The 12,826-nt window shown below is 38.5% G+C and overlaps 1 protein-coding gene across 5 annotated transcripts in view; it reads left to right on the top strand.

Moving 5' to 3' along the window:
- The window catches only part of fbln5 (fibulin 5), a 20,590-nt gene extending 8,505 nt beyond the window's left edge, over positions 1-12,085 (top strand). For all 5 annotated transcript variants that reach the window (XM_015016828.1, XM_015016830.1, XM_015016826.1 and 2 more), the window contains 7 exons: positions 4,500-4,622; positions 6,577-6,693; positions 7,451-7,567; positions 8,721-8,843; positions 9,024-9,150; positions 9,259-9,454; positions 11,380-12,085. In XM_015016828.1, coding sequence (XP_014872314.1) covers positions 4,500-4,622; positions 6,577-6,693; positions 7,451-7,567; positions 8,721-8,843; positions 9,024-9,150; positions 9,259-9,454; positions 11,380-11,541 — 965 coding nt within the window. In that variant the 3' untranslated portion in view covers positions 11,542-12,085. The remainder of the gene's footprint in view (positions 1-4,499; positions 4,623-6,576; positions 6,694-7,450; positions 7,568-8,720; positions 8,844-9,023; positions 9,151-9,258; positions 9,455-11,379) is intronic.
- The last annotated feature ends 741 nt before the right edge of the window (positions 12,086-12,826 follow it).

The raw sequence follows: 12,826 nt of genomic DNA on the forward strand, positions 1-12,826 counted from the left end.
TCTAAACTTATAACAAGAATAATTATACTTTTTATGTTCACTATTGCAACTAAAAGTAAAAGTAAAAAAAATAGCAGGTACAATAGCAAAGAACAATGATGAAATAAATTTTGTATTGCGTAAGTTAACAGAATTACTGCAAAGTCTATTCAGAGCTGCTAACACGTTAAGATGACATAACAGAAGAAGAAAAGTGCCTCATTAAAAACAGACACATTGCAACACATTTCATCCCATTTGGTCAAAATCTGACTAGTTAGACCTTCTATGGTATAATTTTACTCAAGCTGTTTAAAAATAGCCTCCTCAAAGTGCATTTATTTATTTTTTTTACTGTCATTTAGAATAAATGGAACCCTGCAATGAGGTGGAGATACATGCATAGAGTGCAGATGTTTTCTCATCTGAAAGAGAGCGAGAGAGCTGACTTCATGCACAAATATGGGCTGTTTGAATTTGGGACGACTTGCCAGGGAATCGGCTCACAACCTTGTTTGGGTAAACCACTCCGCCAGGGTGCCAAAAGTGAGGTCATGTTCCCCCAAAATCTACACCCAGGCCAGACTTGGACAACAAGCACGCCTCTGTGGGGAGCACTCGTTACAAGTTCACACACACGCACACACACACACACATGCACACACTCCTGAAGGCGGGGATGCTGAGTGTTGCTGACTGATGGATGCTGTGGGGCAGAAACTGCACACACGCTGCGACTTCCTGTCTGAATGTACGACAAAAACACGCCTTTGTCTTTCGCTAAGTGGACCTTTCTGCTGCGTGTTTTCGCCAATTTGTACCGCTCTGCAAGAGAACAGTGCAACGTGTTAGGGATTTGGTTAGCCACACTATTCACATCTTCAAAGACTTTATTTGAAGACGTGTCCATAAGACTGACATGAAACTGCCATAAACATAACACCTGTTATGAACATGAAGGAGTCTACATCATTGTTTATGACTGGTGTCATGAAGCGTCCTTGGTAAATAATGAAAGTTGACATTTTTCATTGACTTTTAATGCAAGTTTTAATGGGATTGCATTAAAAGTTTAATTATTTACTGAGTAATGCAAAGTTGACACTTTTAATGCAACTTTTAGTGCACCTTTGCGTTAAAAGTGTCATTATTTGCCGAATGACACTTCATGACAAGAGTCGTAAACATTCATAATCGCTCCTTCATGTTCATGAAAGACGTTGGTCATGTTTATGACAGCCTCATGTCAGTCTTACGCACATGTCTTCAAATAGTGTTACCCACAATTTGTCATAAAATAACCAGAAACCTCAAAGTATTTTAATACATTTTATGTGATCATCAGACATAAAATACGCAATTGTGCATATTTTATGAGTGCGTAATTGTGTGTGTGTGTGTTTTTAATGAGCCTTACTGATTGCTTTTCTATACTTTGTTTCACTACATTTAGAGCTGCCCATCTTTGAAGGATTGTCTCTACCAGCTTTTCATAACTGAGCTCAAAATTTAGCTTTTTTTTTTCTTTGCAAAATTGCTCAATCTAGACCCAGTTAGTCTTTCCATTGATTCATTAATTGGTTTTTCAACTGCTTTGGCTGGCCGGTTCCAACACAAAGTTAGAGGTTTTACTTATAGTTTACAGTCCAATGTTCTCTTGTAACTCTGCTTATGTTTAGGTTACATTTTCTCTCAGGATTCCTCTCTGTTTGACTCCATCCATCCTTCTGTTACCTCTGACTACCTTCCTACACAGTACACAGTCGTAATTGGAGTTCACTACTTTAAGGAGTTTTTTTCTTTCTTTTTTTGGTATTAGACGAGAGAAAAACCACTTCTGAATGAAACCAAGGATAAATCAGATTAGGAGATCATTCTCACTTAGAAAAACTTGACGCACTCAAACATAACACTGAAGAATTTGAATTAATATGAATTACAATAACATTTCATTTCCTTTTGGGGATCAATTATGTTTTTGAGTTGAATTGTATGCGAGTCTGTAGTTTATCAGAAAATGGTCTTTTCTGTTTGCAGTCTTTAATTGAACTATAAACACGGATTTACTTTTACTTGTACGATTTGAGCAACATGTCCTTGCAGCTGCGTTATTTTTTGCATCCTTACAGCCCCAGAGTGTTGATATTCACCCCGTTTCGGCCCACAAGCCAACATATTTTCCTCCTGAGGGCATTTTCTTCTTTTCTATATGCGACCAGTCTTCAGGCATTTCAAGCTAATCCCCTTCTCCTCTGCAGCCAGGTCCGGCTGTCAGCAGCCACCCCACAGCTTGTGAACAGCCCCCGAAACGGGCCTATATAAGGAGCTGATCTGAAACGCTCCTGCAGGTGCTGGATGTGTGTTTGTCGACTACACATGTCGGGCACATGGAGGGTCTTTCAGAGTCTTACTGCCAGCAGGTGCTGCTAGCTTTCGGCCCAGCGGTCTCAGTCCCCGCCCCCCTCTTCTACGGTGGAGTTTAGCAGGCAGAAAGCTCCCAAATTAAGATGTTATCCCGTATGAAAACAGCCTGTAAAAACAAAAGGAGAACAGACACCCACCCTCCACTTTCACTGCTGGTTTCCTAGAGATAGGTGACTGCACAGGTTTAGAACCACTAAAGTGTCACATCCTCATAAGGAAATGTGTCCAATATAAGGGCGTCACGGGAATTCAGCTTCAAATTTAAGATATCGCTTATCCTGACGAGAAACCATTGTATGCCTTACTCAAGTATTAGGCATTTTTTTTCCTAACACAGGTGGTGAAAACCTGATTGCTAGAAAGATTTTATTTTATTTTTTTAATGGAAGATTGCTGATACAATCTCCATGACGGCATGGGAAAACAAGCACGTCTCGTGGACGTCTAAAGTCCTAAACTGTGGCCACAGACTTCGCATGAGAGGGAAGGAGAGGTGCCAAATTATTAGAATGCGATCTGGGAACCAGAAGGAAATTTTAATGCTCCCATCTTATCTGCCCCCTCTGGAGATATGCAGACGCAAGACCTCAGACATCAAGTCATTTATTTGTGCAGCGCTTTTTCAGCAGCCAGGCCGTTCAAAGTGCTTCAAACCATAAATATTCATGCTATCACCAATTGTGAAGCAAGCAATAAGCATTATATTTTTGTCAAATACCATCAAACGTGTTGATCTGTTTACTACTAACCAGAATCAACTCTAAACGTGTGGGTTTTTAGTAGGCCTGGCACAATGAACAACAAATCAATTAATCGCATGATAAATTAAAATAAACTGAATCATTTTCATTTGCTTGATTTATCGTTTTTCTCTTTTTACCAGAAACTGAATGATTAAAAGTCTTCAGTCGGATGCTTTGAGCTCAACTATCCCTTTATTTTGAAAGATAAATTTGTTTACAAAGACTTCATAATTCATTTTATTTGTTGTTTTCTTTATTTATTGTGGATATTTTAAATGTCTTCCAGTTCCAGTGTTTAAATGTTAATTAGAATTTAAAGTTTATTGAGCTTTGAGAATCTGTTTTTGAATTATTGCACCTTTATTACTTGAAAATTATCAAGTAATATTATCGTTTATCGCAATAACTTCTGGAACAATTTATCGCCCAGCTTGTTATCGTGACAGGTCTTGTTTTTAGCCTTGTTTTAAAGGAAATCGGTGTTACCAGAGAACTGCGTTTTTCTGGAGGTTTGTTCCAGATTTGTGGTGGATAGAAGCTGAATCCTGCTTTGGGTGGAAGGTCAAGTGAAACCTTTATAGCTGCTAATAGGTCAGTTTTCTTGCAGTTTTGGCTTGGATTACAGCAAGGTGATTGGATTTATAATGATTTTCTGTGACATGTTTCGGATGTGACGCTTTGCAAAAATATCCACACCCATTGAAATGTTTCATGTTGTCACAAACCTACATGTATTTTATCAAGGTTTTAATTGACAGACCTGCAGTAGATTATTGAGAACTGCAAGAACAAGGGTGTCGTTAATATTTTTTTGTTTTGTTTTACTTACAAACCAAAATTGGCCTTTTTATTCATGCTCTTTTACTGTCCTTTTGCTAAATACAGTCCAGTGTGACAAGTTGCCTCCAGGCGTGACTACCCTGTAATTCCATCTTTATTAGGTACACCTGGCTCATGCTGGGTTGGACCCGGAACTGACCTAATTCTCCACGTAACAAAGGCGTGTTGTGCTGAAGGCCACAGGAGTACAGTGAGCTCCTCATCGTCATTCTGGTGGGGTCGTAGTGACACGCCGCACTACTTTCTGTTGATCTGCCTATAAAACATGTTGCAGCATCTTGTTGTAAAATGTGAGAGCGGAGCTGAATGCTTTTGCTGTGTGACATTGAATGTTCACTGAGTTTATACTACAGAAATATGTGGGATTTTTTTTGCTAATACCGAAATGCAATAGCGTTTCATCCTTCATGTTTTGGCTTGATTCAAGGTTTTGCTGTTCCTAAAACCATTTCCTGTCTTTTGCGCGTCTGCCTCTGTAATTTCTGAGTTTCCCGTCACTTTTCTCTGTTCCAGACATTGATGAATGTGAGACGAACTCCCACCACTGTAACCCCACGCAGGTCTGCATCAACACCGCCGGCGGCTACACCTGCTCCTGCACCGAAGGCTATTGGCTCATAGCCGGACAGTGTCAAGGTGAGAGAGCTGCTGATGCTACTAATGTCATTCTAAAGCTTCATTTTGTAAAAAACAACTCCTCATGGATTTGGATATATTAGCATACCAACATTTCTTATGTCTAAATATTTCTATTGTGTTTACATCACTGCTTTCTTGTGTTTTACAACAAAGCACGTTGTGATATTTCTATGTAAAAATGACAGTATAAATAAAGTTTACTCATTAAACATAAAAAAAAATCCCATCATTGTTGTCAGGCAACTTGCATGGTTTTTTTTTGGGGAGGGACTAATAAAAACCTTTTGGCATCTACCCAGAGCAGCAGTAGAAAAGGGGCGTCATGAGCACCAGTTATTACACCCCGATAATTTACTGTCTCAGTTGTGTGTTGACTTTCATGAACACATGCACTATCAAAAGGGAGTTGGCGCCCCCTCCTGTGTTGAGTGGGTGCATTCTGTTTGCTGCTAAAGGAAGCGGGCTATCAGACTGGACGAAGCATTTCCCACACCGCTGAGAGGATTTCCTGGGTTTGATCGGTTTTTGGAGCCACGCCACGGTGCTGTCAGTCAAACTCATGATGTGAGAAAGAACCTTGGATTATGAAGTTGAAGCTTTCTCTGCAAACTCTCATATGTCACCGTGCTAAAATAATGGCCAAACTTGTTTTCATTTTGGGCCACATTAAAAATCTGAATGTTCTTAAAGGGCCGGTTGTGGCAGAATCTATTGATAAAACCCGTTAGATTGTCAAAACATCAATACACATCTGTTTGTTTCTGCATTCAGTAAGTGTTTCTTAAAATGAAAGGATATTAAACATCTTTTCACACTGATCAGTCCATCTGATGGACTGATCAGATGGATCAGTCCATCTGATCCATCTGATGGACTGATCAGATGGATCCATCCATCATCAGTCCACCAAACTCTGATGGACTGATCATTCTGTGATCAGTCCATCAGTTTGTGACTGATCACACTGATCAGTTTTTGTGGTGTTAATTTATATGATGTCAAATGTGACATTTCTTTAATTGCCCAATGTTTCTGGTCAAGTTTGAGAAAATTTTGCAGTAAAATCAGAAACAAAAGTGGGGATCTGAGGATTTTTGCATGAATTTTGCAGATTTGTGAAAAACTGGAGGAACTTATTGATGCTACTTGGAATCTAGAGAGCCACATAAAAAGCTACTGCGGGCTGTCTATTTTCTTTCTTATTTTGTGCTAAAATCCCTTTTTCTTTAAAAAAAAAAAAAGACTTGTGCCATGACTTTAGGAAGGTGAGGATATTAGTTTTTTTTTTTCTTGACATCCAAAATGCAACCATTAGAAAAATCTTTAAATCATTTAATAGGCAGCACTTTATAACTCCTAGCAGTATATTATCAGCCTGGCGGGCCACCAGGCTTTACTTGTGCCCCACCAGGCTAAGCATTGCTTATTCAAGTCTCTTTAAAATTTTTGCATTTTTTTTAAGACTTTCTATTTGGTGTTCAGGTAATAATTTTGCAGTCTTTTAATAACACATAATTATCAAGTGATGTTTTTGAATTTTCTGTCAACTTTACACATATTTAACACAAAAACATGACAGGTTGCTGGATGAATGACTGCCTTAGCACCCAATCCCCGGGGTTAGCAAGTTTTCTGGGGGAAACCTGGTACTAGAATGTTTTCTCAAGATGAAAAACATGCATTAAAGCTTTTTGCTTATCTAATAGGGCTAATGTGATGAGTTGAAACAGTGAGAGTTGTCTTCATTGCAGAAATGCTTCATTTATTTTAATCACCTCTGAGGGGGTGAGAAAATCTAGGAATAATACTAAAGGTGTCACTACTCTTCTGTAAGAGCAGCGCCCTCTGCAGGTTGTGTGAGGTAAATCAGCTGCTTCTGTAGTCTGTATATGTTTTTGTATTTTATAACCAGCTTCTCTTTCTCTCTCTCTCCGTCTCTCCTTTGAGCCAGATATCGATGAGTGCCGCTATGGTTACTGCCAACAACTGTGTGCCAACGTCGCTGGCTCTTATTCCTGCTCATGTAATCCCGGCTTCCTCCTTAATCCAGACGGCCGGACCTGTCAGGGTACGTGGATTTACAGGAACACAGAGGCAAAACAATAAAGTTGATTTACAAACTTGTACAGTTTTTTTTATGTTATTTTGGAGGCCGTAAATCAACGTGCAGCTCCTGAAGCAGTTTAAACAGGCTTTATGTTTGTTTTTGTTTTTTTAACTTTTAAACTCAGATGTGGGCCAAGATTCTTTCTCTGAAGGCGAAGTAAAAATGTTAAGACTCTAGAATGAATTATAGGCTCTCTAAATGTAAAGAAATTACTACCAGGTAATCGTATTATTTATTTATTTTTAGGTTTTAAGTTCACCACAAAGAATCAGCTTTGTTAGAAACCCTGGAGAGAGTTAGAAAATAACAATAATAATGTAAATCAAAATGCAGTATAATATCACTATAATATCAGCTTTGAAGCATTATTTTTTTCTATATTTGGTCAAAGGGTGGGACTATAACTTATTTTAATGCCCACACCTGATGTATAATGTATAGTGTAGAGAGGTGAGGACATCGAGCTACGGTGAAGAGAGAAAAATGTCAGATAATCGTATTCAAAATTACTGCAATTATATCTTAGCTTCTTAATTTAGATGTTTTTTAATGGCTTTTTGTTCTCTTCGTTGTGATTTGTCATGCTCATGCAGCTACAGCTGTTAGATTTGGGTCGATAACTGGCTCTATGGTGTCACTTCAGCTCCATGTTTAGCCAGAAAACCTGGGCTGGTAGAATCTGCCTCTAATATTCCTGCATTCCCTTTGTGTTCACCAGACGTGGACGAATGTGAGGAGCAACCCTGCAGTCACGGCTGTTTCAACACCTACGGCTCTTTCATGTGTAACTGTGATGAAGGATACGAGCTGGCGTCCGACGGCACAACGTGCATCGGTGAGGATGTTTGCACTTCGCTGCTCAGAGGGTAGAGCGTCTCCTCATGGAGATGGTGTGTTCAGGCATTCGTTTTCATTTTTATGGAAGAAATATTGTCTCATTAGAATCACACGTTTATTTTTTTTTTAGATGTTAAATTTCTATTATTTGATTGTTTTTTTTGGAGGGGAGATTTTTGCTGGCGAATTTAAAGTTAAAAACAAAATCCATATACAGATAAAGAGCCCACTGCACTGAACCCTGTTGAAAACCTCCTGGTTTTTCCACCAAATATTGATTCCTGAACTCTTCCTGAGTTAAAACATCGGTATTGTTGTTTCTAAATGAATATGAACTTATTTTCTTTGCATTATTTGAGGTCTGAAAGCGCTGCATGTTATTCGTTATTTTGACCATTTCTCAATTTCTGCAAATAAAAACGACATTTTTGCTTGGAATTTCAGAGACATGTTGTCAGAACTTCATAGAATAAAAGAACAATGTTCATTTTACTCAAACATAAACCTATAAAAAGTTAAATTAGAGAAACTGATCATTTTAAGTGGTCTATTTTTTGCCAGAGCTGCATATAATTGAACACGATAAAACATTTTGTTATAAATTCAGTGTCTTAAAAAAAGTATGATTCTAATGAGACTAATTAAGATTCTGATTTCTACATACGTAGTTTTCCACCACACTTGCAGACCAGAAAGTGAAACTTTCACCTCAAGCATCTCCTTTTCTTACTTTTGTTCGCTTCATGGCTGTTGAAACCTCCGGTATTTTTTGAAAAGTCTTTCTTCCTGTCGCTCTTCCATGAAATCCACATCTGCAATCCCGTGAATCTCTGCAGCTCCTCCAGAGCTTCCACAGTCTTCTTGGGTGTTTCTCTGATTAATGCAGCCTCCACAACAGAGCTGTGTTTATCCTGAGACCAAATTAGACACAGATACTTTCTATCTACCACAACTGGTTCATCAAAACAACTGGTTCGTTTGAAAAAAAAAAATTCAAATCGAGTTCAGAGTCTCCATTGCGCTTCTGTACTTCCATTGGATTGATTAATGGAGTAGAACCATTGATCTTGTTACAGACGCACCAAAGCCGCCGTCTTCATATCTCTGTGACGCTTTCTATTTGTTTGAATGATACCTTTTGTTTCACTCAGACCTGGATGAGTGCAGTTTCTCTGAGTTTCTGTGCCAGTTCAGATGCGTGAATACCCCCGGCTCGTTCTCCTGCATCTGTCCACCCGGGTATTATTTATACGAGGACAGCCGGAGCTGCGAAGGTAAAGTTCGCTGAGGAGGACTAACAATATTGCAGTTTTCTCTTTTTGTTCCAATGTAAATCCATCACTTTATTCTTGATTTTTAATTTTTTTTTAAATGCATAGCTGTGATCTTGTTGATGCCTCGTTGCTGTGGTTCTGACTTCACTGACTCTGACTGTTGTGTGCTTGATTTCAAAGACGTCAATGAATGTGACACTGGTAACAACACCTGCACAACAGAACAAGTGTGTTTCAATTTCCAGGGAGGCTATACATGCCTGAATCCTTTACAATGTCAGCCTCCTTACCTCGCCGTTAGCGACAAGTGAGTTTTCTCGTCACCCTCTTTTCACATTGTGGCAATTTAAAAGTTTCAAGTTGGTTTTGTTGGATCTGATGGTTTATTTCTCTCCTATGTCCCACCGCTCTGCAGTCAGTGCATGTGTTCAGCTGAGAACCCTGCCTGCAGGGACTTGGCTTTCACCATTCTGTACCGACACATGGACTTGTCGTCGGGGCGCAGTGTGCCTGCCGATATCTTCCAGATGCAGGCCACCACGCGTTACCCCGGTGCTTTCTACATCTTCCAGATAAAGTCGGGCAACAGCGGACGGGAGTTTTACATGAGGGTGAGCACTCAGGAGTCCGTGAATGGGAGATGGAATGAGAGCATGAGAGCGGGGCGGTCAGAGAGAGCTCACAAGCATTTAAAGGAAAGGAAAACACTGCCACCTTAGTAGAAAGCCAGAAAAGAGAAAAAAATAAATAAAATTTGTAAATGACAATAATTGAGCTTGTTTCAATTTATGCGATTAATTGATTCATTGCTTTTAGAGATGAGCTTAATTGTGTCTACAATTTTCTTTTTCATTGAATCAGTTTGAGGCTGATGAATCCATTTCATGCCAATGTCTAAAATGTGTAAATAAAAGGATAATTTTAGATATTTTTAGAGTCTCAGATAAAACATTAGGTCTCTTAAAATGATTTTTCAGTTTGAAACACTCGAGCTTCTTTCATAGGAACTTAGTTATAGATTACTTTCATAGATATTTGATGCAGAGCCGCCGATTAAAGCAGACGTTAACGAGTTCTCCAGTTGTTTAAGCTATTTAATAAGTCTAGGTATAGCAGAAAGGGTCATGTTGAGTTCAACCAATTTTAAATTAAGCTAAGTAGTTAGCTTTGGACTTTTTATAATGTAAGATTTGTAATATAAAGAGCCAGTAGCTGAACCTCTGTAACAGGACAGTACAGTGTGCTCCAGATGTGTGAGGCTGGAAAACTTGAAACACCTTTGGTGGTACTTGCAGCGTGTCGCCACTAGATGGAGCAATTCACTCATGTTTCCTTCCTTTCAGAGCTTCGCTTTGTTTTTTTCTTAAATAGCTGAGACACATGGCGGGATTTTAAAGTAGGACAGTCTTTGTAAATGACAGTAACTAGCTGTGATAATAGCTTTACCAGCACACTGTTATAAAGCTGAAAGAAAAGGATACACGCTTTTCAAAGTGTCAGGCCTATAAAATCTGAAAAGTGTGGCGTCTTGTTACTCTTTTTTCTCTCTACAGTTTTGCATCATGCAATAACGCAAGCCTGCTTGAAAACTCTCTATAACAATATGCCTGACCTCCAATTCAGTTCAATTATAATTGAACTGAATTAATTTATCCCCTATTGGGGATAAATTAAGCTTTTTGAGTTGAACTGAATATAACTATCTGGACTCAATTTAATTTCAGTATTTCTTTAAAAAATGGACTGAAACCAAAATATCAACCACATTTTTACGATTTTTATAAGTAGCCATCTTCCTTTTTTTTATTACATTGTAATAATGAAGTACTTAATGTTGACCTGTCATATAAAATTCATATAATTTTGCAGGTGTATTGTAGGGCTGCTGCTGACGATTATTCTAGTAATTGATTATTCTAACGATTAAACAATTACTTAGGTAAATATAATTGACACATTGTACAGGTTTTATTTTTATTTAACCTCGTAAGCTTTTTTTAATACAATATTAGGAATAAGAAAATGTACATTTTATTGCTTAGAATACAATAATAGAGCTTTCCTTTAGCGAATTTGAACTCTATGAAGTTAAAACTTTACCACTTGAGAAGTTTTGGGTAAAACATATACAGACAAAGGTGTTTTTATCTTTAAATGCAAAATGTCTATATATTTTGAACAGTTTTGGCTTTATTACGGCTCTAAATAAGTTTTTTCAGCAAATAGCCTTTTTTTTTAGTCTGTATATTCCAGTTAATCGAGTACAAAATTAGTTGCCAATTTTTTCACTAATCGATTAATCACGATTTATCCGATTAATCATTTCTGCCCTAGTGTATTTAAGCAATTAATTATGATTAATTCAATTAATCATTTCAGTCCTAATGTATTGTGATGAAATGTGGGTCATGAACACAACAGAACAATAAACGAGGCACAGAGCCAAGAGTTTCTCTTCCTGTAAGCCCAACCTGTCTGACTCTTTGCTTCCTGTGCATCATTCCTCACATTCCTCTCCTCTTTCTTCCCTCTGCAGCAAACCAGCAACGTGAGCGCCACCCTCGTCCTGACGCGGCCCATCAAAGGGCCGCAGGTGCTGGTGCTGGACTTGGAGATGGTCACGGTCAACAACGTCATCAACTTCCGAGGAAGCTCCATCATCAGGCTGACGATATACGTGTCGGAGCATCCGTTCTGAGAACCCACACGCAGCTGCACTCACATGTAACTGGTGTAATTCTTTTGTTTGCGAATACTCTTTTGTTTGCGAATTCTCTTTTGTTTTGTTTTTGTTTTTGTTCAAACACTTCCCGATAAAGACTCGGACAAGATCACCGGATGCGAAGGCATTCCTTTTGCCGGAACGTCCTCGGGTTTCCTGGATGCTGGATGCTTTTCCGGCTGCGGACACCAGAGGAATATTTATAGTCTACAATTTCATACGTCCTCTGCTGTGACGGCGTGGCTCAGATTACTAATCTAGTGTTGGTGTTTGTGCTCGGGAATCCCATCTCTTCACATTTAAGCTGTGAAAGCGACCGTAAATGCCGTCATTTCATTCCTCACTGAAAACAAGAAAAGCAGGTTATCGGAACCGAAGAGTAAGCTACCTGTGTGCTTCCCGCCAAACGGGGTGAAAGGAAGAAAAAAAAAAAGTGTTTGAGATTATGTAACGAGCAGTCATTAATTAAAATATAGATCACAGATTCTTTTAGAACAATAAATGAGTTCATCACATGCTGGACTTTGTTTTCTAAAATCACAATGCACACACCTCAGGACTTTAGGAGTTTTCTCATCAGCTTATGCTACGTGTTTTTTGTAACATGATTTAACAAAGATTTTCAAAGGTTTTGGATGAAAAATAGAGTTTTATCAAAGGTTTAAATACACATTTTACATGCTTATATTTGGATGAATGATAAATGACAAACAGTTGGTTTCCCTCCTGCTTTTTTCCCAAGTTTTATCATCCTGACTTGGACTGTTCCCCTCAGTTGAAAAAGAACCTGGCTGCAATGTTTAGGACCAATTAAAAAAATAAAAATAAACAGAACTTAACTTCACTATAGACTGATAGATTCCAGACCAAAAAGGAGATTCCTGCTCCAAAATCAACACCTTTTAAACTCGACAAACATTTGCAACTCCTGATCGTACAACACAAATATTGAGTTGAAGAAAACTTAATGAGCCTTGGATAAAATGTCAAAGCACGGCGGTGGTGGCATCATGCTGTGCTGTCTGTTTTGGAGCTATAACAGGTTGAAATCCTGAAGAAAATGTACTTCTGTTTCCGTAGCTACGTTGACAGCTTAATGCTTTTAAAACTTGGACACAATTGGATCAGTTCAGTTCAGTTCAGTTCAATGTTAGTGACGCATCATGTGTGTAATTATTTGACTACATTTATTTTTAAATACATAGAGGGAAATACTTGTGTAGTTTTAGGGGGTCGCCAGCAGTGGTGGAGAAAGTACTCA

This window comes from Poecilia latipinna, unplaced genomic scaffold, assembly GCF_001443285.1.
Source record: "Poecilia latipinna isolate Pla-1442-1.1 unplaced genomic scaffold, P_latipinna-1.0 Scaffold2066, whole genome shotgun sequence".
NCBI classification, from domain to species: domain Eukaryota; kingdom Metazoa; phylum Chordata; class Actinopteri; order Cyprinodontiformes; family Poeciliidae; genus Poecilia; species Poecilia latipinna.